At 39.3% G+C, this 27116-nt stretch overlaps 1 protein-coding gene across 8 annotated transcripts in view; it reads left to right on the top strand.

The window, feature by feature from the left end:
* USP24 (ubiquitin specific peptidase 24) overlaps nt 1-27116 on the top strand; it is a 164070-nt gene that overhangs the window by 87121 nt on the left and 49833 nt on the right. For all 8 annotated transcript variants that reach the window (XM_084964980.1, XM_021097812.2, XM_021097814.2 and 5 more), the window contains 7 exons: nt 3407-3504; nt 6624-6719; nt 6837-7065; nt 7799-7958; nt 8955-9110; nt 11272-11342; nt 13120-13280. In XM_084964980.1, the coding sequence (XP_084821106.1) occupies nt 3407-3504; nt 6624-6719; nt 6837-7065; nt 7799-7958; nt 8955-9110; nt 11272-11342; nt 13120-13280 (971 nt within the window). The remainder of the gene's footprint in view (nt 1-3406; nt 3505-6623; nt 6720-6836; nt 7066-7798; nt 7959-8954; nt 9111-11271; nt 11343-13119; nt 13281-27116) is intronic.

A 27116-nucleotide genomic window follows, 5' to 3' on the forward strand; every position in this document is an offset into this window, starting at 1 on the left:
CATTTTTGGTCTAAAAATTCATGGTTTTAGATATGAGAAATAAGTAAATAGGTTTCTATATTGGATTGTCTGTTAAAAAAAAAATTAGTCTTAAAAAAGGTAAAAAATTGAGAGTTCCTGCTGTGGCCCAGTGGGTTAATGATCTGGCTTGTCTCTGTGGCATTGCTGGTTCGATCCCTGGCCCAGTGCAGTGTGTTAAGGACCCTGCGTTGCCACATCTGTGACGTAAATTAAATCAGATTCTATCCTTGGCCCAGGAACTTCTGTGTGCCACGGGTGCAGCAGAAAAAAAAAAGGAGAGTGAAAAATTGATTATAAATTGAAGTATTTTGTTGTTTTGGCCTTTGAAAATGCTAGATTTGGGTTTTTTTTTTCAGATTTTACCTATGTATATTTTTATACTTGCAAAATAGCATGTAAATAAATAATTAGGAAGCCTTATATATTATAATGTGTCATTAACTTCCTCTGGAAGTTTTGCAAGTCTATATAATATCAATTACTAATCTTCAGCCTTCTTATCATTAAATGCATCCTGATTTTTCAAAAAGCTGGTGTAATCTGTTGCCATTAATGAAGCTTTATAAGGAGTTTATAGGAGACATATTAACATTAATATTTCAAGGGTTTAAAAAAAAAGCTATTGAAAGAATTTGAGCAAAAGAATGGTTCTGTTACTTTCCTTCCTAATAGTAGCTTTAAACTTGTCGATTTAGTTCAGCAAACATTTACTAATTGTGTACTGTCTACAAGTCTTTGTGGTATTTGAAGGGTCAGAGTTGAAAAAACAAAATAATTGCTTCAAGATCTTATGGGTAAGACAGGGGCGTCCTGAAACTGAAGCAGTAGCAAGGCAACGTTTAGAGCGGCCGGTGGAAAAGAACCTCACTCTTGGAGGGGGAGGAGCCAGATCCTCACACCACTTAAGTTCTGGGGAAAATAAAGCCCGGAATTATTTTGCTTTGCCCTGAGATGTTCTATCCAGTTATCTCTTAAGGAATCTAGATAAGTGCCTAAGCACCCTTAATTATCCACTTGCTATTTATCTTCAGTGGGTTTTGAACCATATCAGAGATCACAACTGGTAAGAGGGTACATGCTTGGGCAGTTTTTTCAAGTTTTATTTCGTCTGACAGCCCAATTTGGGGTATAAAATTAAATTCGTTTTTATGCTTTATTGCTTGTTTATGTGGTGGAGCTCTGATAACATTTCACATTTACCTTAAAATAATCATTCTTGTGAAAACATGTGTTGAGTTGAAAAGGAGAAAATATTTAGCAAATATTTTAAAAATAAGGTATATCCTTATCTCACCTGAGATACATGCAGTATTCTAAAATGGAAAATTACCTAGAAATTTTTGTTTATTCTAACATATAAAATTTGCATTTTGGGAGTTCCCTTCATGGCTCAGTGGTTAACAAACCTAACTAGGATCCATGAAGATGCGGGTTCGATCCCTGGCTTTGCTCAGTGGGTTAAGGATCTGGTGTTGCCGTAAGCTGTGGTATAGGTTGCAGACACAGCTTAGATCCCACGTTGCTGTGGCTATGGCTGTAGCTGTGGCGTGGGCTGATGGCTACAGCTACAATTCGACCCCTAGCCTGGGAACCTCCACATACTGCGGGTGCAGCCCTAAATTTTAAAAAAGCAAAAAATAAAATAAAATTTGCATTTTGCAATTACTGTCAGATTTGGCCTTTGTTTTTTGAATGATTGTCTCAAAGAGTTAAGGTATAAATCTTAACACCCACATTTGAGAGCACCCAGAGAATCTGAATGGTCGAGCTTGTCATCAGCTACCTAGATTGCACTATCTTGGAGCCAAAAGTCTATATACTGAAACACTTCCAGTATAATTTTAGCCTTTCTGATTAACTGGGAATTCGTCTGAGAGGTTGTCTTTTGCTTTACATAAAAAAATGTAGAAAACCTGATACTCCCAAAGCACTTATTTTTACTGTTATCTGAAAGGTTAATGTCCCTGCATTTTGATCTTTAACTTAGGTTGCCTACTAGGAAACTTCAAAGTGGATATCCCAAGTGCCCCTTCCTTTGGAGAAACCTTCCATCTGCACTGAATTGTTGTCCATTTAGCATAGGGAATTTGTGCATGTGGCTCTGGACTCTAGGAAGGATTAAAATAACAGAGGGTTCCTGTTCTCCCGTGTGATGCCCAGGATCCAGGGCTCATGAGCCTGTTTCCCAAAGAGCCACTTAGGAAGAAAGCATCTTAAAAAAAAATACCACATTAAAAAATCTAATCTTTTAAAATTCATCAGTTTGTAGAAGTAGATTTTTTTTTAATAGGAAAGAATCTTGAATTAAATCTAAGGGAATTAAAACCTTAGGGAGGAGTTCCCGTCATGGTGCAGTGGTTAACGAATCCAACTAGGAACCATGAGGTTGCGGGTTCGGTCCCTGCCTTGCTCAGTGGGTTAACGATCCGGTGTTGCCATGAGCTGTGGTGTAGGTCGCAGACATGGCTTGGATCCTGCATTGGTGTGGCTCTGGCATAGGCCGGCGGCTACAGCTCCAATTAGACCCTTAGCCTAGGAACCTCCATATGCCTTGGGAGCGGCCCAAGAAATGGCAAAAAGACAAAAAGACAAAAAAACAAAACAAAAAAACCTTGGGGAAACTGAGGTGGTGAGCTTTATAAAAAATTTTAAAATCATAACTAAGTAAGCAATTGTTTTCTAGGCACTGTTTTGCAGTGCTTGTCCTAAGCACCTTAAGCATCTGTTACTTACTGGGTAAGTATTGCAGTATCGTAGCAGGTATATGGACTTGAGAGTGAGACACATCTGGATTTGAATTCTAACTATGTGACCTTGGGTGGGAGGTCACTTAACCTCTCAGGTCTCAGTCCTTACTTACAGAGTAAAATATTTGTACCATGCATAGTGAAATGAAGAGATAATGCATGTCAACACCTCATCTTATGCCTAGGACCTTGTAGATGGGTGCTTAGTAAATAGGAGTTAGAACATCATCTGGGAACTCATCTAGCATTTATAATAAATGGCCTGTTTTATGAAAACCTTAGTATATACTTTTTCTAAAAACGTATCAGCATAGCACATAATGTTCCCTGCTCTTATCTAAGCCTGGGAACCTGGAATATTCACATTTGTTCTTCATGAAAAGAAGAGCATACCAGTACTTTTAAAAACAGATTTTTTTTTTCCTGCTAAGTAAGTAGTCCTTGGAAAACATGGTTATTTTATTCATGAACATCAGCCTCCTTATACCACTGGTGCGGGGGGGGGGAGTTGGACAGAAAAAAACAAAACAGCATTTAAAGAGATTCTGACTCAAGTTGTCTGATTGCTTTACTTAGTATAAAGGAGTAATTTCTGCTGGAAATGTTCAGATGATTAATTGTGCTTATCTTTTTCCAAGGTTCTAAGCTCCAAACTCATGCCAACAGCTGATGATGACATGGCAAGAAATTGTGCAAAATCCTTCTGTGAGAATTTCCTCAAAGCGGGAGGTTTGAGGTTAGAGTTTGGATATGTTATATGAATTGGAAAAAATGAATCTAGTTATTTTAGTTAATTTCTTCTGCCGAGTCTCGCTTATTCCTACAAGGTGTTATGCCAAGCATTATGAGAGTCGTAATAAGAAGGCCTGATGTTTCAGTCTTTGGAATATTTTAAGTCATTTTATGAGTTTTGATTATTTGAGGAATGGGCAGATGTATGTTCCTTCCCCTCAGGAGTGGGGGAAATTCTTGAGAAGAGTAGAGCAGAGGAGCCTATACTGTTTCTGTTCGTTCTCACATCAGTTTGAGATAAGGTGGATGATTCCCAGTAATCCATGTTGTGCGAGGCCTTAGTGCTGGGGCTGCAAAGATAAATCAGGTATTACCCCTGTCCTTGAGAGGCTCGTAGTTTAACAAAGAATAGCAATTTTTCTGAGTATCAAAACAGAGGCCAATAAAAGGTGCTTTATAGGGTGAGGGACAGGGGAGAGGGATAGGGAAGAAACAGTGGTTTAAATGATTAGATTTGCTAGATAATAAGATGAGGAAATGCTTCCCAGAAAGTGACCTTTGAGCTGGACTTTGAGAAATGCAGCCATTCCTCGGGTGAATGAGGGGGGAAGGGCACTTAAACCGCAGGTGGGTAGGGAAGAGTGGCAGCACAAAAGCGCATAGGCTGTCTTGGGATCTACTGTTACCTGGTGATAAATGTGTGAAGAGGGGCCACGTTGAATTTCAACACTTATCTTGTAGACCATGGAAAAACAGGAGGTATCTAAGCCAAGAGTCACCCGAGCGGTTACTCTGGCTGTAGTGGAGAAGATGAATAGAAGCGGGAGAGACCGGAGCAGAGAGAACCCTTAAGAGCTATGACAATGTTCCAGAGAAGAGACGACAGGTTCTAAGTTTGGGACAGTGGTAGAAGGGCATTTATAAGGTGACATAGGCTCGTTGTTATGACTACATGTAGAGCAGGACCATTTATATAACATGGCCCTGTGATTACTAGCTTGGTAGACTGATCGAATGGTGACTCTTTAGTCCATCTGGGAAATAAAGATAGAACGAGATGAAGGGAGCTGCGAAAGTCAAGAGGAATGAATTTGCCTGCATACGAGGTCCCTGCGAGTCATGTGAAGTGATTGTTTGGACTTGATGTTCTCGAAAGAAGTGGAGAATGGCGCCAGAGGTTTGGGGAGGCATCGGTGTGTAAGTAAAGCCTCAGGCATGAGCAGGGGGCCAGGTGCTGAGTGACAAGAGTAAGGATGGGAAGTAGAACCAGTAAGTAGAAATCTCTGCTTTCTGATGAGAGAGGAGAAGGGGGTGACAGGAGTTTGAATTATAGAAAGGGAAAGGTTTGCTTTTCTGACTTGATTTTAACTTGTAAAAGACTGGGTTCTCATTGTAAGCTGACGAAAGGGGGCCAGTGAAAAGGAAAAGCGTGAAAGTGAAAGAAAAGGAGTTCATCCGCCGATGGGGTTGAGCTGTGCAGCTGGAAGGAGATTTGCTCTAGAAGGAGGTAGGCGTGCCCTTTCCTCTGAGGAAGGAAGGAGTGAAGACCCACCTGAAGCTTGAGCGGAGGGTCATTGAGGGAATTCCTGTTTGGAGGCCTTCAGGGGAAGGGAAGATGGGTGAGACCTTGAGGAGATAAAAGGGAATGAGACGCGGAGGAGTGGAACTAGAAGGTAAAAACACATTTCAGATTGCTCAGCCACTGACAGAGCTATGCTAATAAAGGCATTTTTGATTTCTGCCTTATTGTCTAATGTTGGTTAACATATGTGCCAGGCATTGCTCTAACCACTGGGATAAAGCAGTGAACAGATGCCCCCAAAATCCATGTCCTCCTGAAGCTTACAGACTAGAGGGGAAGACAGAACAATAAACAGAGAAGTAAAAATGTATGTCAGGTGGTGAGAAGCACTCTTGAGAAAAGTAAGACAAGGAATAGGGGGTGGAGAGGGTTTGATCCGTGGTAGCATGATTGGGGAGATCTTCACCAATGGGGTGACATTTTACAAAGATCTGAAGGAGGTGAGGAAGCAAGACCTGGAGGTGTGGGGAGGGAAGCTGTCCAGAGGAGCAGCCAGGTGAGCGTCGGTGGTGTGTGGTGGGCATAGCTGCCTTCCAGGGCAGCAGCCAGTGTGAGCCCCTGTGTGGGAAGGACCTGGTGCCTGAGGAGCCCAGCAGGGGCCAGTGTGGTTGGGGCCAAATGAGGTAGGCAGGGTGGGGGGCATGTAGTTACAGAGATACCAGAGGTTGGGCTCTGCAGGGTCTTGTCGGCTACTGTGAAGACTCCCTTTTTTCTCCATGGGAAGGAGGAATCTGTGGGAGGATTTTGTGCAAAGGAGGAATTCCATAGTCTGACCTCCATTTCCAAAGGATTGCTCTGGTTGATCTTTTGAGAATAGATTGTGGAGGTGAAGCATCAAGAGTGGAAGCAGGAAGAACAGTTGGGAAGCTTTCTCAGTAATACAGATTGTGGTAGATTTAAAAAAGAAGCTTGGGAGTTCCCGTCGTGGCTCAGTGGTTAACAAGTCTGACTAGGAACTATGAGGTTTCGGGTTTAGTCCCTGGCCTTGCTCAGTGGGTTAAGGATCCAGCGTTGCCGTTGAGCTGTGGCATAGGTGCAGATGCGGCTTAGATCCCACGTTGCTGTGGCTCTGGTGTAGGCTGGCAGCTACAGCTCCGATTCGACCCCTAGCCTGGGAACCTCCATATGCCATAGGAACAGCCCTAGAAAAGGCAAAAAGACAAAAAAAATAAAATTAAATTAAAAAAAAGGTTTATAGAATACCCCATTTCTGGATAGTTTTTTGAATGAACCATCTACTAGTACCAAGATAGCAGTTGACTAGTGAACTGAAACTGCTTAGAACTATCCAAACACTCAGTGTTGGTTATCTTTTTGTCTAAGCAAAGAGTCTAATTCTAAATGGACCATTTAGTGTCATACGTACCAGAAGAAATCATTGTGATAGAAATATATCTGACCCATTTATATGTAAGGATCTTATAGGAATTTTAAGTAACTGGTAACATGCATAAGCAATTAAATAATTTACAGAAAATTTCCTATAAAAGAAATAGAAGTGTTTAATATCCTGCCTTTTCTTCTTCTTCTTTTCTTTGAAGTTTGGTTGTAAATGTCATGCAGAGGGATTCCATCCCATCAGAAGTAGACTATGAAACAAGGCAAGGTGTTTATTCCATCTGTCTGCAGCTCGCAAGGTATGTAAAATTTCGTCAATCTCAGAAGGCAACGCTTGACTTTTTCTTCCAGATCCCATCATTTTAAATAGTGTGAAATGACCTAGCCTAAGCCTAGCTTTATTACTTTGTTTTAAGATTTTTACTTGTGGGACAAACGTTGCCGACATTATTAGATGAAGATCTTGCCAAAGACGGCATAGAAGCACTTTCTTCCCGCCCATTCCGAAACGTCAGCCGGCAGACAAGCAGGCAGATGTCCTTGTGTGGTACCCCAGAGAAGTCATCCTACCGACAGCTGTCAGTGTCTGACAGGTCTTCCATCAGGGTTGAGGAAATCATCCCTGCCGCACGGGTCGCAATACAAGTAAGTCGTCTGTGGACTCGAGACGTAGGAAGTGCCTCCTATTTGGAAGGCACCGTTGGTGTGGGGGGCGGAGCTGTGCGGGCATGAAAATGACTGATGTGAATATCGCCTTCAAGGAGTTTATGGTAAGAAAGAGATCGATGATGCAGAAGTAACTGCAATTTGGGTAGAAAATGTCAAGTGTTAGAATTTCAGAGACAAAACATTCTGCAGGCTTTGAGAGGAAGTGGAGTATTTATCTTCACGTGATTCCATCGTGGATGCGTTTATGTAGGAGGTGGAATTTGAGCTGGGCCTTCAAGAATAGAGATTCGATAGAGAGATTAGTATGGAGAGTGGGAGAGAGGAGAGTTGTTCAGGCAGAAGGGAGGCCGTGAGCCGTCAGACAGAACCAAACCCTGTGTGGGAGGTCGCACAGGCCAGCGTGCAGCATGTGGAAGAGGGAAAATGGTGAAAACAAAACTGGTGACGAGTAAATTTTTATTTTTATTTTTATTTTTATTTTATTTTTTTAATTTTTATTTTTATTTTTGGTCTTTTTGGTAATTTAAAGCCAGAGCATGGAGCACGGAGTCTGTATGACAAGTAGCAGAGGGATAATGAAAGTCTGAACTTGAAGCATGATCATGGAGGGAAACAAGTCTCACTAAACTAAGACCAGGGGGAGGTTATAGTCAGTGGAATGTGTTCAGGTACTGCCTTTTCTCATAACACTCTTTCCATACTTCCTTAGACAATGGAAGTCAGTGATTTCACGTCGACCGTGGCTTGTTTCATGAGATTATCATGGGCTGCAGCTGCTGGACGGCTTGATCTCGTTGGGAGTAGCCAGCCAATTAAAGAAAGTAATTCTCTGTTTCCTGCTGGAATTCGAAACAGACTCAGCAGCTCAGGTACTGATAAAAAAGGGTAAAGTAATTAGAATATTTACAAGAAATAGCTCTGAGAATCATTGTATTAGTTGTTCAGAGTCACAAAAAGGAGAAAGCCTTTTCTTTGCTTTTGAGCATGCATAAAAACTCATGAAGCAAAACACACAGGATTTGCACATCATACTTCATCTAAGAGAAAAAAGCACTTATAAACGCAGAGTAAGTAGAGAAACCAAGCATGCTCTTGCTGAGCATGAAAGTGTCATGAGGCCAATAATTATGGCTGTAATAAAAATTCATGTAGAAGTTGTACCTGGAAAAGGCATTTTCTTGGTTTGGCCTGTTATTTTCTTTGCTTTTTAGGGCCTCGTGAGTGGCATATGAAAGTTCCCAGCTTAGGGGCTGAATCAGAGCTGCAGCTGCTGGCCTTTGCCACAGCCACAGCAACGCAGGGTCAGAGCCTCACCTGTGACCCACACCACAGCTCATGGCATGCCAGATCCTTGACCCACTGAGCGAGGCCAGAGCTTGAACTCGAATCCTCATGGATGCTGGTCGGGTTCCACGATGGGAGCACCCTGGCCTGTTATTTTCTAATAGGCCTTTATGAATGGCTTTATTTCTCAGGTTCATTTAGTTTCCCTGCTCAATCTATGTGTGTGTATATACCTCAGTAATAAACAAGTTTTTAAAGGATGCTGTGTATATATAATAGAGTGCAGAAATGTTAAATGTACAGGATTTTTAGTGTTTTTAACATATGTATAACCCATCTGGATCAAGATAAGGAAAATTGCTGATATTCCAGAATATTACTGCCTCCAGAATTGCACTCTTCCTTCTTCTATCACCTGAAACTAGTTTTGCCTCATAAACACATTTTTGAGTGCAAAGCAATGAAGGTCAAACAAAGTGATTAGGTCTAGCTTGTTTCTTAGACCCAAGCTTCTTGCACTCTTTACTTTCCCTGGAGGATTACAGAAGAGCCACAGTAACCTTCTGCCTGCTTGTTTCCAGGAAGCAATTGCAGCTCTGGAAGTGAAGGCGATCCAGTAGCCCTGCACGCAGGCATCTGTGTGCGACAACAGTCCGTGTCCACCAAAGACTCACTGATTGCCGGAGAGGCCTTGTCTCTTCTTGTGACGTGCCTGCAGCTTCGTAGCCAGCAACTGGGTATGCAGGAGGCTTGCTTGTGATTCCTTTCTTTTAGGGAAAGGCTAGGTTTTTGTTGGGAATTTTTTTTATATATCACTTCATAGATGAGGTCATATTAATAGAAATGGGCGGGGGGGAGTTGGCATGTGGAATAGGTCAGAAAAGTGCTAGATACTCAAGTTCTGCACAAGTATTTATTGAGCACCCTTCTCTATACTGCGCTCCATGGTAGATGGTACCAGAGCAGTATGTCTGCTCTCCAGGAACTTACCATCTAGTTGAGGAATTAAAACAACTCAAATTTATAGGTCATAAACTACAAAAATGGAATTAATCAATTCATAAGCTGATAATGACTCCAGTATTAAAAATTATGAAACTTAAGATTTGCCCTTTTGTCTTTATTGTTGGCTTTGGCAAACTCTGGCTATTGCTAATCACACTTTTAGCATTAGGCACCCTAGGCTCAGTCCCTCATCACATCTCTCCCCATCTACACTCATTCTGCCACATTCTCAGCCCTAAATTCTCTCTGTATGCTGATAACACCTAAATTTGGCTCTGAGCCTGAACCACTCCCCTCCTGTCTCCACTTAGACGTCAGATAGACTTCCCAAACCTAACATGTCCACAACTGAACTACTGGCCCGGCCCATACTGCCCAAGGTAATTGCCATCAGTTAATAGCAGTTTCATTCTTTCAGTTGCTCTGGCCAAAAACCTTCGAGTCATTCTTGATTCCTTTTTTTCACACCCTACTTCTAATCTGTCAGCACTGCCTTCTTCACACTTTGCCTAGATTCCGCCCCTTAGACTTCCTTCGCTGTTAATTACCCTCTGATCCACCGTCTCTTGGATGACAGCAGTAGCGCCCTAACTGATCTCCCTGCTTCTACCCTTGCAGTTTACTCTCCACACAGTAACCAGAGTGGACCTTCTAAAATGTAAGTCAGATCGTATCACTCCTCCGTTGAAAACCCTGCAGTGGCCTCTCAGTTCACACTGAGTGAAAGCCAGATTTCTGTTACGGCCTTGGACACCTGACACAGTCCACCCCCGTGATACCTCTGTGCCTTCACCTTCTCCGCCCTCCGCTCCCCCTCACTCACTGCTTCAGCCACCCTGGCTTCCTGGCTGCTCCCCAAGATGACACTGCAGGCACATTCCTGCCTCAGGGCCCTTGCACTGGCTGTTCCCACTTCCCGGTATGTTCTTCCTCCTCCTTTTTTAAAGGACTCACAACCTTCCCCTCACCCAACATCACCTAAACCCCTAACTTAATTTTTTTCTTTATTATTCATCACTTTACAGCATATAGTACAGTTTATCTGCATAGCACGTTTATTATCAGGATCCCCTCCCCAACTAGATGGTAAGCTTCCTAAGAACGGAGACTCTTGTCTCTTTTGTTCCCTACTGAATCCTTAGCACCCAAATACTGCAAGATGTGTATTAGGCCCTCAATAAATACTTATTCAGAGATGAAATCTTAACAGCTCTACTTTAAAATTTTACCAACCCATAAGAGCACTCTTCTGCGCTATTATTACTGATTCAGACTGCCTGATACATAGAATTGGTGATCATTATGTTTTTAGTATAACATCCAACCTCATCGTGTAAGATATCAAGCTAAACATCCAGAAAAAGTTAAACCAGTAAAATAATATCAAAAATGATTTACTTTTTTAAAGGCTTATGAATGAGAAGTATAAGTCATTATGAAATGCTTTTGAGCATATGCCATCCTCTCAGTTCGATTTTCCTACAGTTGTTTTGATTATAAAGATATTTTCAAATCAAGATGAAAAAATAACTTCAGGCTTTTAAAAATCACTTGTAAGCTTGTTGTAAGGTACATTTTATAGTTCATATTTTATAGCTCAAGGCAAGACGTGTTTATTCTGTAACTGGTATGCACAAGGCGTTGTGCAAAAACGTGAGGGTACAAAGATGACCTGACATGGCCCTGCTCCTAAACACCTTAGGCTCTCGAGGAGTAGACCAGAGACATGGGGTAGGTGTAGAAGGTACTAAATTTGGTTCTGTGTAAAAGAAGAGTTGATGTCTACGATAGTTAAGCTTAAGAAATTATTCACAATTTCTGAAATTTTGAAAAAATGTATTTCCTAACTTAGTTTCCTCCCCTGTTCCCAATTCTCCTTATTCTTATCATTAGCATCTTTCTATAACTTGCCTTGTGTTGCTGATTTTATCATTGATATTCTGCTTGGATCACCAAGTGCTGAGGTAAGGATTTTTTCTTTATAAAAAACCCTTTGGTCCTACTCTGTCTTCTGGGCTCTCTGGCTGCCTGTGACATTGTGGGGAGTACAGAAGGGACAGCATTTAGTTCTCTCTGGGAACCGCACAAAGGGGCTGCAGACCCCTCAGAAAGCAAAGTGACCATTTCAACTGTCACCCTCCTTTCTGCTCCATATTTCCCTGAAAGTTAAGAGACTAGTGCTGTGTATTTGCTTATAACAAACAAAATTTACAGCTGGTATTCAACATCCACAGCTGACAAAGACAGCTAGCATTAAGCATCAATATGTTGGTCAAAATCAAGAAAGACCGTGAACTTTAATTAGATTTTTTTTGTCCATGCCTATGGCATATGAAATTTCCAGGGCCAGGAATAAAACATGTGCCACAGCAGTGACCTGAGGCACAGCAGTGACAGCACTGGATCCTTAACCCACTGAGCCATCAGGGAACTCCTCGTTAGATTTTATAATTCTGATTTTCTTACTTGACCTTGAAAATTAACTTTGAGACACTTCAAGAAGAGCTTTCTCTTATTTTCATTTGCATTAAATTATAAATCTATTGATGAGACTAGAATATAGTACTAGAATAATTTGGGAAATCAGTTCCTAGACCACACTTGTTTTTAGTTAACCCTAGTTTATTCAGTGTAAACTTTGGCATTAATGATTGAAATCCTTAAACCCTTATAGCATCCTTCAGAGCGTGAACTTTGGAGGAAAATCATTTTTTTAAGCAGTCTCTCAGCATTTGTTATACATACATCCTTTGCCATTAAAAATTTAATTTCATAAGAGAAAGCTAAACTAGAGCATAAGCAGATTAATTGTGGTTTATTGTAGTGTTGTAAAAAAAAATTTTTAATTTAGGAGTTCCTGTCGTGGTGCAGTGGTTAACGAATCTGACTAGGAACCATGAGGTTGCGGGTTTGCTTCCTGGCCTTGCTTAGTGGGTTAAGGATCTGGCATTGCTGTGAGCTGTGGTGTAGGTTGCAGATGTGGCTCGGATCCTGCATTGGTGTGGCTCTGGCGTAGGCCGGTAGCTACAGCTCCAATTAGACCCCTAGCCTGGGAACCTCCATATACCGCAGGAGCGGCCCAAGAAATGGCAAAAAGGCAAAAAAAAAAAAAATTTAATTTGTACTTCTTTGATAAATATAGTTTAAGTAATTAATATATTTAGCTTTTTTTTTTTTTTTTTTCCTATCTTTTGTCTTTTTGGGCTGTACCCATGGCATATGGAGTTTCCCAGGCTAGGGGTTGAATCAGAACTGTAGCTGCTGGCCTACACCACAGCAGTATGGGATCTGAGCCGCATTTGTGACCTACACCACAGCTCAGGGCAACACCGGATCCTTAACCCACTGAGCAAGGCTGAGGATCGAACCCTCATCCTCATGGATACTAGTCAGGTTCATTAACCACTAAACCACTGTGGGAATGCCTATATTTAGTTATTTAATAAAATAATTTAAAACTAATATTATGTGTGTTTATTATGTGTATAATGTTTTGTATATTTTCATATATACGTATATGTGTATATATGTACATATAGATAGAGAGTAGAGGGTGAATGTTCAGAAATGGCTTTCTGAAAGCAGTGTGAAACTTGGGCAAAACATATTTGAACATCCATTTATCTCAGTCTACCCTATAATCTAAGTGATGCTAAACCATGAAAGCCGACTTCATTAAAGCCTCTAATCCCTGGTGTCCTTCGCTTTCCTTTAACAACAACAACAAAAATGTAATTTCAGATTCGCCGTGTTGCCTGTGATCAACTGTATACTCTTAGTCAGACAGATACTTCAGCTCATCCAGATGTGCAGAAGCCAAATCAGTTTCTCCTGGGTGTAATTCTCACAGCTCAGCTGCCTCTCTGGTCCCCAACTAGTATTATGCGAGGAGTGAATCAGAGGTACGTAATCAAGATAAAGAAGTTCACGTCACACTGAAGGAGAATACTGATTGATGTACTGCGGCCCCGTCTACAGTGTGTAATAGAGACGGCAGAATTGCTCCTTTCCTCTTCCAGCATTTGCACCCTGAAAGGCCATTTCAGTGTTTTTCCCTAGTCAGGACAGAAGAGTTGGAAGAAACAGTACCAGGCTTTCTTCCTCTTGCCCACCCCAACTCCCACCTCCGTCCAACCTGGTCCACCCACCCCAGCGAGAAAGAGGACTCACCTGGAGGTTGAAAGGCTGCATGATTCAAGCCAGATCACTATGTAAAGGTCCCACTGCTCGTGTTCACTTAGATGTCACTTCTGGCCTTACACTTGTATATCGCTTTCTTAGTTCAGCCTACTTTGCAGCTCCATGTCTAGGGGTATCTTTCTAGCTTTCTTTATTGCTTTTATACTTGCCTGGACGTGGAAGAAGGCTTGCGGTCCAGGCTCATAGGATGACTTGAGTAAATCCATTCTGCTGGTCCCATCTTACCTCCTTCAGCTAGCCTACATACAGGTCTGTCCCAGTGTAGGTCCAGGGTGGGAGGTTGGAGATCCCACACTGACCTCAAGTTTAAGTCATTTTCTACAGCTCAATTTTATCAGAGAGCCCTTGCTCTGGGGCTTAGAAGGTGCCACAGAGATATGTGAAATGAGTATCTACTTTCCTAGTGTGTATGCTTTATAAATTAGAGCCCTTAGAGGGAAAAGATGTTAGAGCTACTCCAAACACCTAACATGTAAAGCACCCAAACTTGGTCTTTTTTTTTTTTTTTTAGTGTGGTAAAATACACATAGCAGAATATTTAACGTTTTAACCATATTTAGGTGTACAGTCAGTGGCATTAAGTGTATTCACATTGTTGTGCCACCATCTCCACAATCCATCTTCAAAACTTTTAGCATCCTAAATAGAAACCCTACCCAGTAAAGAGTCATTAGTTAAAAGATACTGTAAAAATTGAAATTTTCTGCAGTTCCCGTCATGGCTCAGCAGAAATGAATCTAAGATCCATGAGGACGCAGGTTTGATCCCTGGCCTCACTTAGCAGATTATGGATCCCGCGTTGCCGTGAGCTGTGGTGTAGGTCACAGACGTGGCTTGGATCCCAGGTTGCTGTGGCTGTGGTGTAGGCTAGCGGCTATAGCTCCTATTCGATCCCTAGCCTGAAAACTTCCGTATGCCACAGGTGTGGCTCTAAAAAGACCAAAAAAAATTAAAGAGTTCCTGTCATGGCTCAGTGGTTAACGAATCTAAGAACCAAGAGGTTGCAGGTTTGATCCCTGGCCTCACTCAGTGGGTTAAGGATCCAGCATTGCCGTGAGCTGTGGTGTAGGTCACAGATGAGGCTCGGATTCTGTGTTGCTGTGGCTGTGGCGGAGGCTGGTGGCTACAGCTCCTGTTACACCCCTAGCCTGGAAACTTCCATATGCCGCGGGTGCGACCCCAAAAAGACAAAAGACAAAAAAAAAAAAAAAAATTAAGATTTTTCTATGTGGAAAAAAAACTGCTTAAAGCAAAAAGTCAGTTAAGCTGTCTAAATGGATATGTAACGTATATAATAGACAACAAGCTGATTTTGGCAATATGTATAAAAAGCTGTTAGACATCACAAAGCAGCAGCCAAACTGAAAAATGGACAAAGGGCATGAAGAGAGTTCAAAGACAGTCATGTACATGATTTCTTTTTTTAGATTTGCTAGTTTTTTTTTTAATGCAGCGAAATATATATGACAAAATTTACCATTTTAGCCATTTTGGGGGTATATTTCATGACATTAAGTAATATTTATTACTGTGCAACCATCACTGCTATGCATTTCCAGAACTTATTCATCATCCCAAACTGAAACGGTCCCCATTAAACAATAACTCCGCATTCATTTCTCTCCTCCCTCCAGGCACTGACGGTCACCATTCTGCTTTCTGTCTGTATGAATTTGACTGTTCTAGGGACATCCTACAAGTGGAATCATAAATATTTGTCCTTTTATGTCTAGCTTATTTCACTTAGCATGGTATTTTCAACATTCATCTGTGTTACAGCATGAGTTGGGGTTTCATTTCTATTTGGGACCAAATAATACTAACTTTTATGTATATATCATATGCTTTCCATTCACCCATGGATGGAATGTTTCCACTTTTTGGCTAGTATGAATAATGCTTCTATGAGTATAAATATGCAGATATCAATTTGAGCCTGCTTTGAGTTCTTCTGGGTGTATGCCCAGAAGTAGAATTGCTGGGTCATATGGTAATTCTTTGATATTTTGAGGAACTGCCTACCATACTGTTTCAACGGTGGCTGTGTGCCATTTTACATTCCCACAGCAGTGTGTAAGGGTTCCATATTCTCCACGTCCTTGCGAACACTTGCTGTTTTCTGTTTGCTTTTGATAGTAACTATCCGAACAGATGTGAAGTGGCATCTCGGGGCTTTGATTTGCATTTGCCTAATGATTAGTAATTTTGAGCATCTCATCATGTGCTTATTGGCCATTTGTATATCTTCTTTGGAAAAATGCCTATTCAAAGTCTTATTCTCATTTTAAATTATGGTTGTCTGTTTTTTGTTCTTGTTGGGTTGTAGGAATTCTTTATATATTCTGGATGTTTACCCCTTATCAGATACACGATTTGCATGTATTTTTCTCCCATTCTGTGGGATTTCTTTCACTCTCTTGATAGTGTCTTATGACACACAAAAATACTTAATTTTTAAGAATTCCAGGAGTTCCCCAGTAGCCTACTGGTAAAGGATTCGATATTGTCATTGCTGGGGCTTGGTTTTGATCCCTGGCCTGGGAACTTCCACCTGCCAAGGATGTGACAGAGAAAAAAAAAGGAATTCCAGTTTGTCTGTCTTGCCTTTTGTTGTCATATCCAAGAAATCACTGACTATTCTCCCTTTTTATATATATATATATATATACATAAAATGATTTTTATTTTTTTCCATTATAGCTGGTTTACAGTGTTCTGTCAACTTGCTGCTGTACAGCATGGTGACCCAGGTACACATACATGTATATATTTTTTCTCACACTATTGAGCTCCATCATAAGTGACCAGACATAATTCCCAGTGCTACACAGCAAGATCTCATTGCTAATCTATTCCAAAGGCAATAGTCTGCATCTGTTAACCCCAAGCACCCTATCCATCCCACTCCCTCCCCCCTCCCCCTTGGAAACCACAAGTCTATTCTCCAAGTCCATGTTTTTCTTTTCTGTGGAAAGCTTTGTTTATGCCATATATTAGATTACAGATATGAGTGATATCATATGGTATTTGTCTTTCTCTTTCTGACTTCACTCAGTATGAGAGTCTCTAGTTCCATCCATGTTGCTGCAAATGGCATTATTTTGTTCTTTTTTATGGCTGAGTAGTATTCCATTGTGTATATATACCACATCTTCCTAATCCAATCACTGTTGATGGACACTGGGGTTGTTCCCATGTCTTGGCTATTGCGAATAGTACTGCAGTGAACATATGGGTGCATGTGTCTTTTTCAAGGAAAGTTTTGTTCAGATATATGCCCAAGAGTGGGATTCCTGGGTCATATGGAAGTTCTATGTATAGATTTCTAAGGCACCTCCATACTGTTTTCCATAGTGGTTGTACCAGCTTATATTCCCACCAACAGTGCAGGATGGTTCCCTTTTCTCCACACCCCCTCCAGCATTTGTTGTTTGTGGACTTATTAATGATGGCCATTCTGACTGGTGTGAAGTTGTATCTCATGGTAGTTTAGATTTGCATTTCCCTAATAATCAGGGATGTTGAGCATTTTTTCATGTGCCTGCTGGCTATCTGTATATCCTCTTTGGGGAAATGTCTATTCAGGTCTTTTGCCCATTTTTCCATTGGGTTTTTGGCTTTTTTGCTCTTAAGTTGTATAAGTTGTTTGTATATTTTAGAGATTAAGCCCTTGTCAGTTGCATCATTTGAAACTATTTTCTCCCATTCTGTAAGTTGTCTTTTTGTTTTCTTTTTGGTTTCCTTTGCTGTGCAAAAGCTTGTCAGTTTGATTAGTTTATTTTGGTTTATTTTTGCTTTTATTTCTGTTGCTTTGGGAGTCTGACCTGAGGAAACATTTGTAAGGTGATGTCAGAGAATGTTTTGCCTGTGTTCTCTTCCAGGAGTTTGATGGTGTCTTGGCTTATATTTAAGCCTTTCAGCCATTTTGAGTTTATTTTTGTGCATGGTGTGAGGGTGTGTTCTAATTTCAGGGATTTGCATGCAGCTGTCCAGGTTTCCCAGCAGTACTTGCTGAAAAGACTGTCTGTCTTTTTCCCATTTTATGTTTTTGCCTCCTTTGTCAAAGATTAATTGACCATAGATGTCAGGTCTTATTTTTGGGTTCTCTATTCTATTCCATTGGTCTGTATGTCTGTTTTGGTACCAGTACCACACTGTCTTGATAACTGTGGCTTTGTAGTATTGCCTGAAGTCTGGGAGAGTTATGCTTCCTGCTTGTCTTTTGTTCCTCTGAATTGCTTTGGCAATTCTGGGTCTTTTGTGGTGTCATATAAATTTTTGGATTGTTTGTTCTAGTTCTGTGAAAAATGTCATGGGTAATTTGGCAGGGATTGCATTGAATCTTCAGATTGCTTTGGGTAGTATGGCCATTTTTATAATATTAATTTTTCCAACCCAGGAGCATGGAATATCTTTCCATTTCTTTACATCTTCTTTAATTTCCTTGATTAATGTTTTATAGTTCTCGGCATATAAGTTTTTACCTCCTTGGTCAGGTGTATTCCCGGGTATTTGATTTTTTGGGGTGCAATTTTAAAAGGTATTGTATTTTTGTATTCCTTTTCTAACATTTCATTGTTAGTATACAGAAATGCGACTGATTTCTGAATATTAATCTTATATCCTGCTACTTTGCTGAATTTGTTGATCAGTTCAAGTAGTTTTTGGGTTGAGTCCTTGGGGTTTTCTGTGTATAGTATCATGTCATCTGCATACAGTGAAAGTTTTACCTCTTCTCTTCTTATTTGGATGCCTTTTATTTCTTTTGTTTGTCTGAGTGCTGTGGCTAGGACTTCCAGTACTATGTTGAATAACAGTGGTGGAGTTCCTGTCATGGCACAGTGGTTATTAACAAATTCGACTAGGAACCATGAGGTTGTGGGTTCAGTCCCTGCCCTTGCTCAGTGGGTTAAGGATCTGGCGTTGCTGTGAGCTGTGGTGTAGGTTGCAGACGCGGCTTAGATCCCGCGTTGCTGTGGCTCTGGCGTAGGCCAGTGGCTACAGCTCCGATTAGACCTCTAGTCTGGGAACCTCCATATGCCACGGGAGCAGCCCAAAGAAATAGCAAAAAGACAAAAACAAAAAAAACAAAAAAAAAAAAAAACAAAAACAAAACAAAACAAAACAAAACAGTGGTGAGAGTGGGCATCCTTGTCTTATTCTAGATTTTAGTGGGAACGCTTTCAGCTTTTCTCCATTGAGTATTATATTTGCTGTGGGTTTGTCACAAATGGCTTTTGTTATGTTAAGGTATGTTCCCTCTGTACCCACTTTGTTAAGAGCTTTTATCATGAACGGATGTTGGCCTTTGTCAAATGCTTTTTCTGCATCTAGTGAGATGATCATGTGGTTTTTGACTTTTCTTAATGTGGTGTATGACATTGATTGATTTGCATATGTTGAACCATCCTTGTGCACCTGGGATAAATCCCACCTGGTTGCGGTGTGTGATCTTTTTTTGTATGTTGTTGGATTCAGTTGACTAAAATTTTGTTGAGAATTTTTGCATCTATATTCATCAAAGATATTGGCCTATAATTTTCTTTTTTGGTGGTATCTTTGTCTGGTTTTGGAATTAGGGTGATGGTGGCTTCATAGAATGTATTTGGGAGTGTTCCTTCCTCTTCAACATTTTGAAAAAGTTCAAGGAGGATGAGTATAAGTTCTTCTTTGTATGTTTGGTAGAATTCGCCTGTGAAGCCATCTGGTCCTGGGCTTTTATTTATAGGGAGTGTTTTTATGATGTACTTAATTTCATTTCTAGTGATTGGTCTGTTCAGTTGATCTATTTCTTTTTGATTCAGTTTTGGTAGGCTGTAAGTCTCTAGAAAGTTGTCCACTTCTTCTAGGTTGTCAAATTTGTTAGCATACAATTGTTCATAGTATTCTCTCATAGTTTTTTGTATTTCCGTAGTATCTGTTGTGACTTCTCCTTTTTCATTTCTAATTTTGTTTATTTGGGTTTTTTTCTCTCTTTTTGCTGAGTCTAGCCAGAGGTTTGTCCATTTTGTTTACCTTTTCAAAGAAACAGCTCTTGGTTTTATTGATTTTTTTTCTATTGTTTTTTTAATCTCTATTTTATTGATTTCCTTGCTTATCTGTATGATTTTCTTCCTTCTGCTGACTCAGGTCTTGTTTATTCTTCCTTTTCTAATTCATTTAGGTGGTGGGTTAAGTTGTCAATTTGTGATTTTTCTTCTTTTTTGAGGAAGGACTGTATTGCTATGGATTTCCCTCTGAACACTGCTTTTGCAGCATCCCATAAAGTTTGAGTGGTTGTGTCTTCATTATCATTTGTCTCAAAGTATTTTTTAATTTCCTTCTTGATTTCCTCATTGACGCATTGGTTTTTTAGTAGCATGTTGTTTAGTCTCCACGTAGTTAGTTTTTTGTCATTTCTTTTCATATGGTTGATTTCTAGTTTCATGCCAATAAAGATACTTGAAATAATTTCTGTGCTTTTACATTTGTTGAGGTTAGCTTTGTGCCCCAGTATGTGATCAGTTCTTGAGAATGTTCCATGTGCACTTGAGAGGAATGTATATTCTGATTTTTTTGGATGTAATGTTCTGAAAATGTCAATAAAGTCTAACTTTTCTATTGTGTCCTTTAGGATCTCTGTTGCCTTACTGATTTTCTGTCTAGAGGATCTGACCATTGATATGAATGGGACGTTAAAGTCTCCTACTATGATTGTATTCCCATCAGTTTCTCCTTTTCTGTCTGTTAGTAGTTGTTGTAGGTATCTGGGTGCTCCTATATTAGGGGCATACATATTGATGATTGTAATTTCCTCTTCTTGAATGGATCCTTTAACCATTAAATAGTGTCCTCTTTTTGTCTTTCTTTATGGCCTTCATTTTAAAGTCTATTTTGTTTGATATGAGTATTGCAACTCCTGCTTTCTTCTTGACCATTGGCATGAAATATCTTTTCCCATCCCCTCACTTTCAATCTATGTGTGCTTTTCCCTAAGGAGAGTTTCCTATAGACAGCAGATTGAAGGATTTTTTTTATCCAATCTGCCACTCTGTGTCTTTTGATTGGAGCATTCAGTCCATTGACATTTAAGGTGATTATTGATATATATGTATTTATTGCCATTTTAAATCTTGTTTTCCAGCTGATTCTTTGTTTCTCTTTTCTTCTTTTCTTGTTTTGGTTGGTTGGTTTCCATTTGTTTTATGCTTGAATACTTTCCACTTTTTGTGAATGTAATGTTTGGTTTGATTTGTGGTTGCCCTGTTTTTTAAGTACTTTAACCCCTTCCTATATCTGCTTGCTTTAGCCTGATAGTCGTATAGGCTCAAACACATCATTAAAATAAAAAAAGAGTCTATATTTTCTTACTTTCCTTTCCTACATTGTATGATTTTGATGTCTTTTTTTGTTTTTTGTTTTTTAACATTTTCATGTTTAGATCTGTATGCTGGTGTATTTAAGTGATTGCTTTCCAATTGTGGTTTCCTCCATCCTAATTCTTCTTACTTTTTTTAAAATTTTTTAAATTTAGAGAAGACCTTTCAGTATTTCTTTTAGAATGGGTTTACTGTTGCTGTACTCTTTTAGCTTTTGTTTGTTGGAGAAATTCTCTATTTCCCCTTCTATTTTAAATGATATTCTTGCTGGATAGAGTACTCCAGGTTGCAACTTTTTTCCTTTCAGCACTTTAAATATATCTTGCCACTCCCTTTCTGGCCTGTAGTGTTTCTCTGGAGAAATCAGCTGATAGCCCTGTGGGGGTTCCCTTATAATTAACGCTTTGCTTTTCTCTTGTTGCCTTTAGAATCCTCTCTTTAACTTTTGCCATTTTTATTATAATATATCTTGGTGTGGGCCTGTTGGGTTCAACTTGTTTGGGCCCCTCTGTGCTTCCTATATCTTGATATTAGTATCCTTTAGATTTGGAAAGTTTTCAGCTATAATTTCTTTTCGTATTATTCGTTGTTAGTGTATAGAAATGAAACTGATTTTTATGTATTAATTTTGTGTCTTTGTAACAGGGTTTTTCATGAACTCTGTAGGGTTTTCCATGTATAAAAGCTTGTCATCTGCCAGCAGATCATTTTCTTTCTCTTTCCAATTTGGATGTCTTTTATTTCTTGTCTAGTTGCTCTGGTTAGAACTTTTAATACTATGTTAATAGAAGTAGTGAAAGTAAGCATCCTTGTTCCTGATTGTAGAGGAAAACTTTAGTCTTTCACCATTGAGTGTGATATTAGTGTGGGGTTTTCATATATGGCTTTTATTACGTTGAGGTAGTTTTCTTATGCTCTTGGTTTATTGAGTGTTTTTATCACGAAAGGACATTACATTTTGTTAGGTTTTTTTTCCCCCCCCTGTGTCAGTTGAGGGGATCATGTGGGTTTTTATCCTTTATTCTGTTAATTCAGTGTATTCATTGATTTATTTCTCATATTTTGAACCATCCTTCCATTCAAAGTATCAATCCCAATTATTCAAGGGGTTTAATTCTTTAAACGTACTGCCGATTTAGGTTTCTTCATATTTTTGGGAAGAGTTTAAGAAGGGTCAGTACTGATTCTTCTTTAAATGTTGGGTAGAATTCATTAGTGAAGCCAGCTGGTCTAGGACTTTTCTTTGTTGGGAGAATTTTTGATTGATTCAATCTCCTTGCTGGTGATAGCAAGAAATCACTATTTCTTCCTGATTCAGTCTTCCCAAATGTTCTGTTTCTAGGAATTTGTCCACTTCATCAAGGTTATCCAATTTGTTGTTGTGTGGTTTCCCATAGTACTATTTTTTTTTTTTTTTTAGTCTTTTTAGGTCCACACCCTCAGCACATGGAGGTTCCCAGGCTAGGGGTCGAATTGGAGCTGCAGCCGCCAGCCTCTGCCACAGCAACACCAGATCTGAGCTGCGTCTGTGACCTACACCACAGTTCATGGCAATGCCAGATCCTTAACCCACTGAGCAAGGCCAGGGATCAAACCTGCATCTTCTCGTGGATACTAGTCAGATCCGTTTCTGCTGAGTCATATTGGGAACACCACTTTTTTTTTTTTTTTAATTGCATAGTCTATTTTTTCTGTTCCATTATGGTTTATTATAGAATGTTGAATATAGTTCCCTGTGTTATACAAAAGGACCTGTTGTTTATCCATTATATGTATATTAGTTTGCATCTGCTAATCCCAAACTCCCAATCCAGCTCTCCCTAGCCCCTCCTACCCTTTGGCAACCACAAGTCTATTTTCTATGTCTGGGAGTCTATTTCTGTTTCATAGATACATTCATTTGTGTTATACTTTAGATTCCACATATAAGTGATATCATATGGTATTTGTCTTTCTCTCTCAGACTTGACTTAGTATGATAATCTCTGGGTTCATCCATGTTGCTGCAGATGGCATTATTTCATTCTTTTTTATGAGTAAGTAGTATTCCATTGTATATATGTACCACATTTTTATCCATTCATCTGTCACTGGACATTTAGGTTATTGCCATGTCTTTGCTATTATTAGTGCTGCTTTGAACATTGGGGTGCGTTTATCTTCTCAAATTATAGTTTTGTCCAGATATATGCCCAGGAGTGGGGTTGCTGAATCATATGGTGACTCTATCTTTAGTTTTTTGAGGAACCGCCATGCTGTTCTCCATAGTAGCTGCAGCAGTTTACATTCCACCAACAGTGTGGGAGGATTCCATTTTCTCCATACTCTCCCACACTTTATTATGTGTTATTTTTAATGATAGCCATTATAACTGGTATGAAGTATAATTTTGATTTGCATTTCTCTGGTAATTGGAAATGTTGAGCATCTTCTTATGTGCTTCTTGGCCCATCTACATGTCTTTGGAGAAATGTCTGTTTAGATCTTCTGTCCATTTCTTGATCAGGTTGTTTGGTTCTTTTACTATTGAGTTGTATGAGTTGTATATTTTGTAAGCTAAGCCCTTGTTGGTCACATTATTTGCAGATATTTTCTCCTGTAGGTTGTCTTTTCATTTTCTTTTTGGATTCTTTTGCTGTCCAAAAGGTTTTAAGTTCAGTTGGGTCCCAGTTGTTTATTTTTGCTTTTATTTCTGTTTAAGTCTAAGCCATTTTGAGTTTATTTTTGTGTGTGGCGTGAGGGTGTTTTAACATCATTGATTTACATGTGACTGTCCAACTTTCCCAACACCACTTGCTGAAGAGACTCTTTTCTCCATTTTGTATTATTGCTTTCTTTCTTGAAAATTATAAACCTTAGATCATATGTGTGTGGGCTTGTTTCTCAGTTCTCTGTTCTGTTCCAATGATCCATGTGTCTGTTTTTATACCAGTACCACTCTGTTTTGATTACAGTAGCTTTGTAGTGTTGTGTGAAGTCTGAGAGGGTTATGCCTCCTGCTCAGTTCTTTTAAAGCCTCAGGACCACTTTGGCAATTCTGGGTCTTTTATGGTTCCATATCAGTTTTAGGATTATTTGATCTTGTTATGTGAAAAATATCATAGCGATCACATTAAATTTGTAGATTGCTTTTGGCCATTTTAGCAATACTCATCTTTCTAATCCAAGAACATGGGATATCTTTCCATTTCTCTTTCATTTTCATTTAGTTTCCCTTATCAGTGTTTTGTAGTTCTTAGCATTTGTCTTTTACTTCCTTGGTTAGATTTATTCATAGATATTTTTATTTTGTTGGATACAGTTTTAAAAGGGATTTTCTTTTTTTACTTTCCCTTTCTGATATTTCATTGTTAGTATAAAGAAATTCAACCCGTTTCTATATGTTAATCTTGTATCCTGCTACATTGCTGAATTTGTTTACCAGTGCTAATAGTTTTTGGATGGAGTCTTTAGTGTTTTCTATATATAGTATCATGTCATCTACACATAATAACAACTTTACCTCTTCCCTTTCAATTCAAATAGCCTTTTCTTGTCTGATTGCTGTGGCTAGGACTTTGAGTACTATGTTGAATAGAAGTGAGTGTGGGCATCCTTGTCTTCTTTCAGATTTTAGCAGGAAGGCTTTCAGCTTTTCACCATTGAGCATTACGTTGGGTGTGGGATTATCATAAATAGAGTTTATTATGTTGAGATATGTTCCCTCTATACCCACTTTGGTAGGAGTTTTTAATCATGAAGGGATATTGAATTTTATCAAATGCTTTTTATGCATCTTGAGATAATCATGTGGTTTTTTGTATTTTTCTGATGTCACATTGGTTAATTTGCTTATGTTTGTATCGCATTGGTTAATTTGCTTATATTGAACTGTCATTGTGATCCTGGGATGAATCCATTTTGGTCGTGGTGTATGATCTTTTTTGTGTGTTGTTGGATTTAGTTTGCTAATATTTTGTTGAGGATTTTTACATCTATTTTCATCATGTATATTGTCCGGTAATTTTTGTTTGTTTGTTTTTGGTGGTATCTTTATCTGGTTTTGGTACCAAGGTGATAATGGTGGCTTCATAGAATGTCTTTGGAAGTATACTCTCCTTTTCAGTCTTTTCGAAGAGTTTGAGAAGGACTGGGTAAGTTCTTCTTTGTATGTTTAGTAGAATTCCTCAGCAGAGCCATCCAGTCCTGGACTTTTGTTTGCAGTGAGCTTGTTACAGGTTCTATTTCACTTATAGTAAATTGGTCTATTCAAATTATCTATTTCTTCTTGATTCAGTTTTGGTGGGCTGTATGTTTCTAGAAACTTGTCCATTTCATCTAAGTTGTCCAGTTTGTTGGCATGTAATTCTTTATAGTATTCTTTTATAGGTTTTTTTTTTTATTATTTCTGCAGTATCATAATTTCTCCTCTTTCACTTCTTACTTTGTTTATTTGGGTTCTCTTTTCTTCTTGGTGAGCCTGGCCAGAGGTTTGTCAATTTTGTTTACCCTTTCAAAGAACCAACTCTTGGTTTCATTGATTTTGTTTTCTATTTTTTTTTAATCTCTATTTTATTTTTTCCTCTCTAATACTTATTATTTCCTTCCTTCTGCTGACTTTAGGTTTTGTTTGTTCTTCTTTTTCTGATTCTTTCAGGTGGTAGACTCGGTGGGGGGTGGGAATTGACATTTTTCTTGTGTTTTGAAGAAGGCCTATATCTCTATGAACTTTCTTCTAAGAACTGCTTTTTCTGCCTCCCATAGATTTTGTATGATTGTGTTTTCACTGTCATTCATATCAAGGTATTTTTTAATTTCTTCTTTGATTTTTGTCATTGACCCACTGGTTTTTTAGTAATACGTTTTCAGTCTCCATGTAATCTTTTTTTTCCCCCCGTGGTTTATTTGTAGTTTCATGCTATTGTGGTCAGAAAAGATGCTTGAAATAATTATATCCTCTTAAATTTGTCAAGGCTTGTTTGTGCCCTAGTAGGTGGTCAGTCCTAAAGATTATTCCATGTGCAGTTGAAAAGAATTATGTATTCTTGATTTTTTGGATGTAATGTCCTGAAAATATCAATTAAGTCTGACTGTTCTATTGTATCATTTAGGATCTCTGTTGGCATATTAATTTTCTATCTCATAGATCTTTTCATTGATGTGAGTAGGGTGTTAAAGTCTTCTACTGTTATTTGTATTCCCATGAATTTCTCATTATGTCTCTTAGTATTTGTTTTATATATTTGGGTGCTCCTATATTGATTGCATATATATTGATGAGTGTAATATCCTCTTTTTGTATTAATCCTTTTATCATTATATTGTATCTTTCTTTGTCTTTCTTTATGGCCTTTCTTTTAAAATCTACTTTGTCTGGAGTTGCTGTCGTGGAGCAGTGGTTAATGAACGCAACTAGGAACCATGAGGTTGCAAGTTCGATTCCTGGCCTCACTCAGTGAGTTGAGGATCCAGCATTGCCATGAGCTGTCGTGCAGGTTGCAGACATGGCTTGGATCCCGAGTTGCTGTGACTGTGGCATAGGCTGGTGGCTACAGCTCCAATTAGACCCCTAGCCTAGGAACCTCCATATGCCCTGGGTGCAGCCCTAGAAAAGACCAAAAATAAAATAAAATCTACTTTGTCTGACATGAGTATTGCTACTCCTGCTTTCTTGTCATTTCTATTTGCATGAAATGTCTTTTTCCATTCCCTCACATTCAATGTATGTGTGTCCTTTATCCTAAAGCTGGTCCATTGCAGGCAGCATACTGTAGACTTGTTTTTTTATCCAGTCTGCCACTCTGTATATTCCTTTTTTTTTTTTTTTTTTTTTTTTTGTCTTTTTGCCTTTTCTAAGGCTGCTCCCTATGCCAGTTCCCAGGCTAGGGGTCTAATCAGAGCTGTAGATGCCGGCCTGTGCCAGAGCCACAGCAATGTGGGATCTGAGCTGCGTCTGTGACCTACATCACATCTCATGGCAATGCCGGATCCTTAACCCACAGAGCGAGGCCAGGGATCGAACCTGCAACCTCATGGTTCCTAGCTGGATTCCTTAACCACTACGCCACGATGGAAATTCCACTCTATATCTTTTGATTGGAGCATTTAGTCCATTGACATTTAAGATAACTCTTGATAGATTTGTATTTATTGCCATTTTAAACCTTGTTTTTCACTTGATTTTGTATTTCTTCTTTGGCC

Source organism: Sus scrofa, chromosome 6 (genome assembly GCF_054392235.1).
Source record: "Sus scrofa isolate SSC_HxYL_T2T_F1_AM1 chromosome 6, Sscrofa_HxYL_maternal_Yorkshire_Landrace_v2.0, whole genome shotgun sequence".
Taxonomy (NCBI): Eukaryota; Metazoa; Chordata; class Mammalia; order Artiodactyla; family Suidae; genus Sus; species Sus scrofa.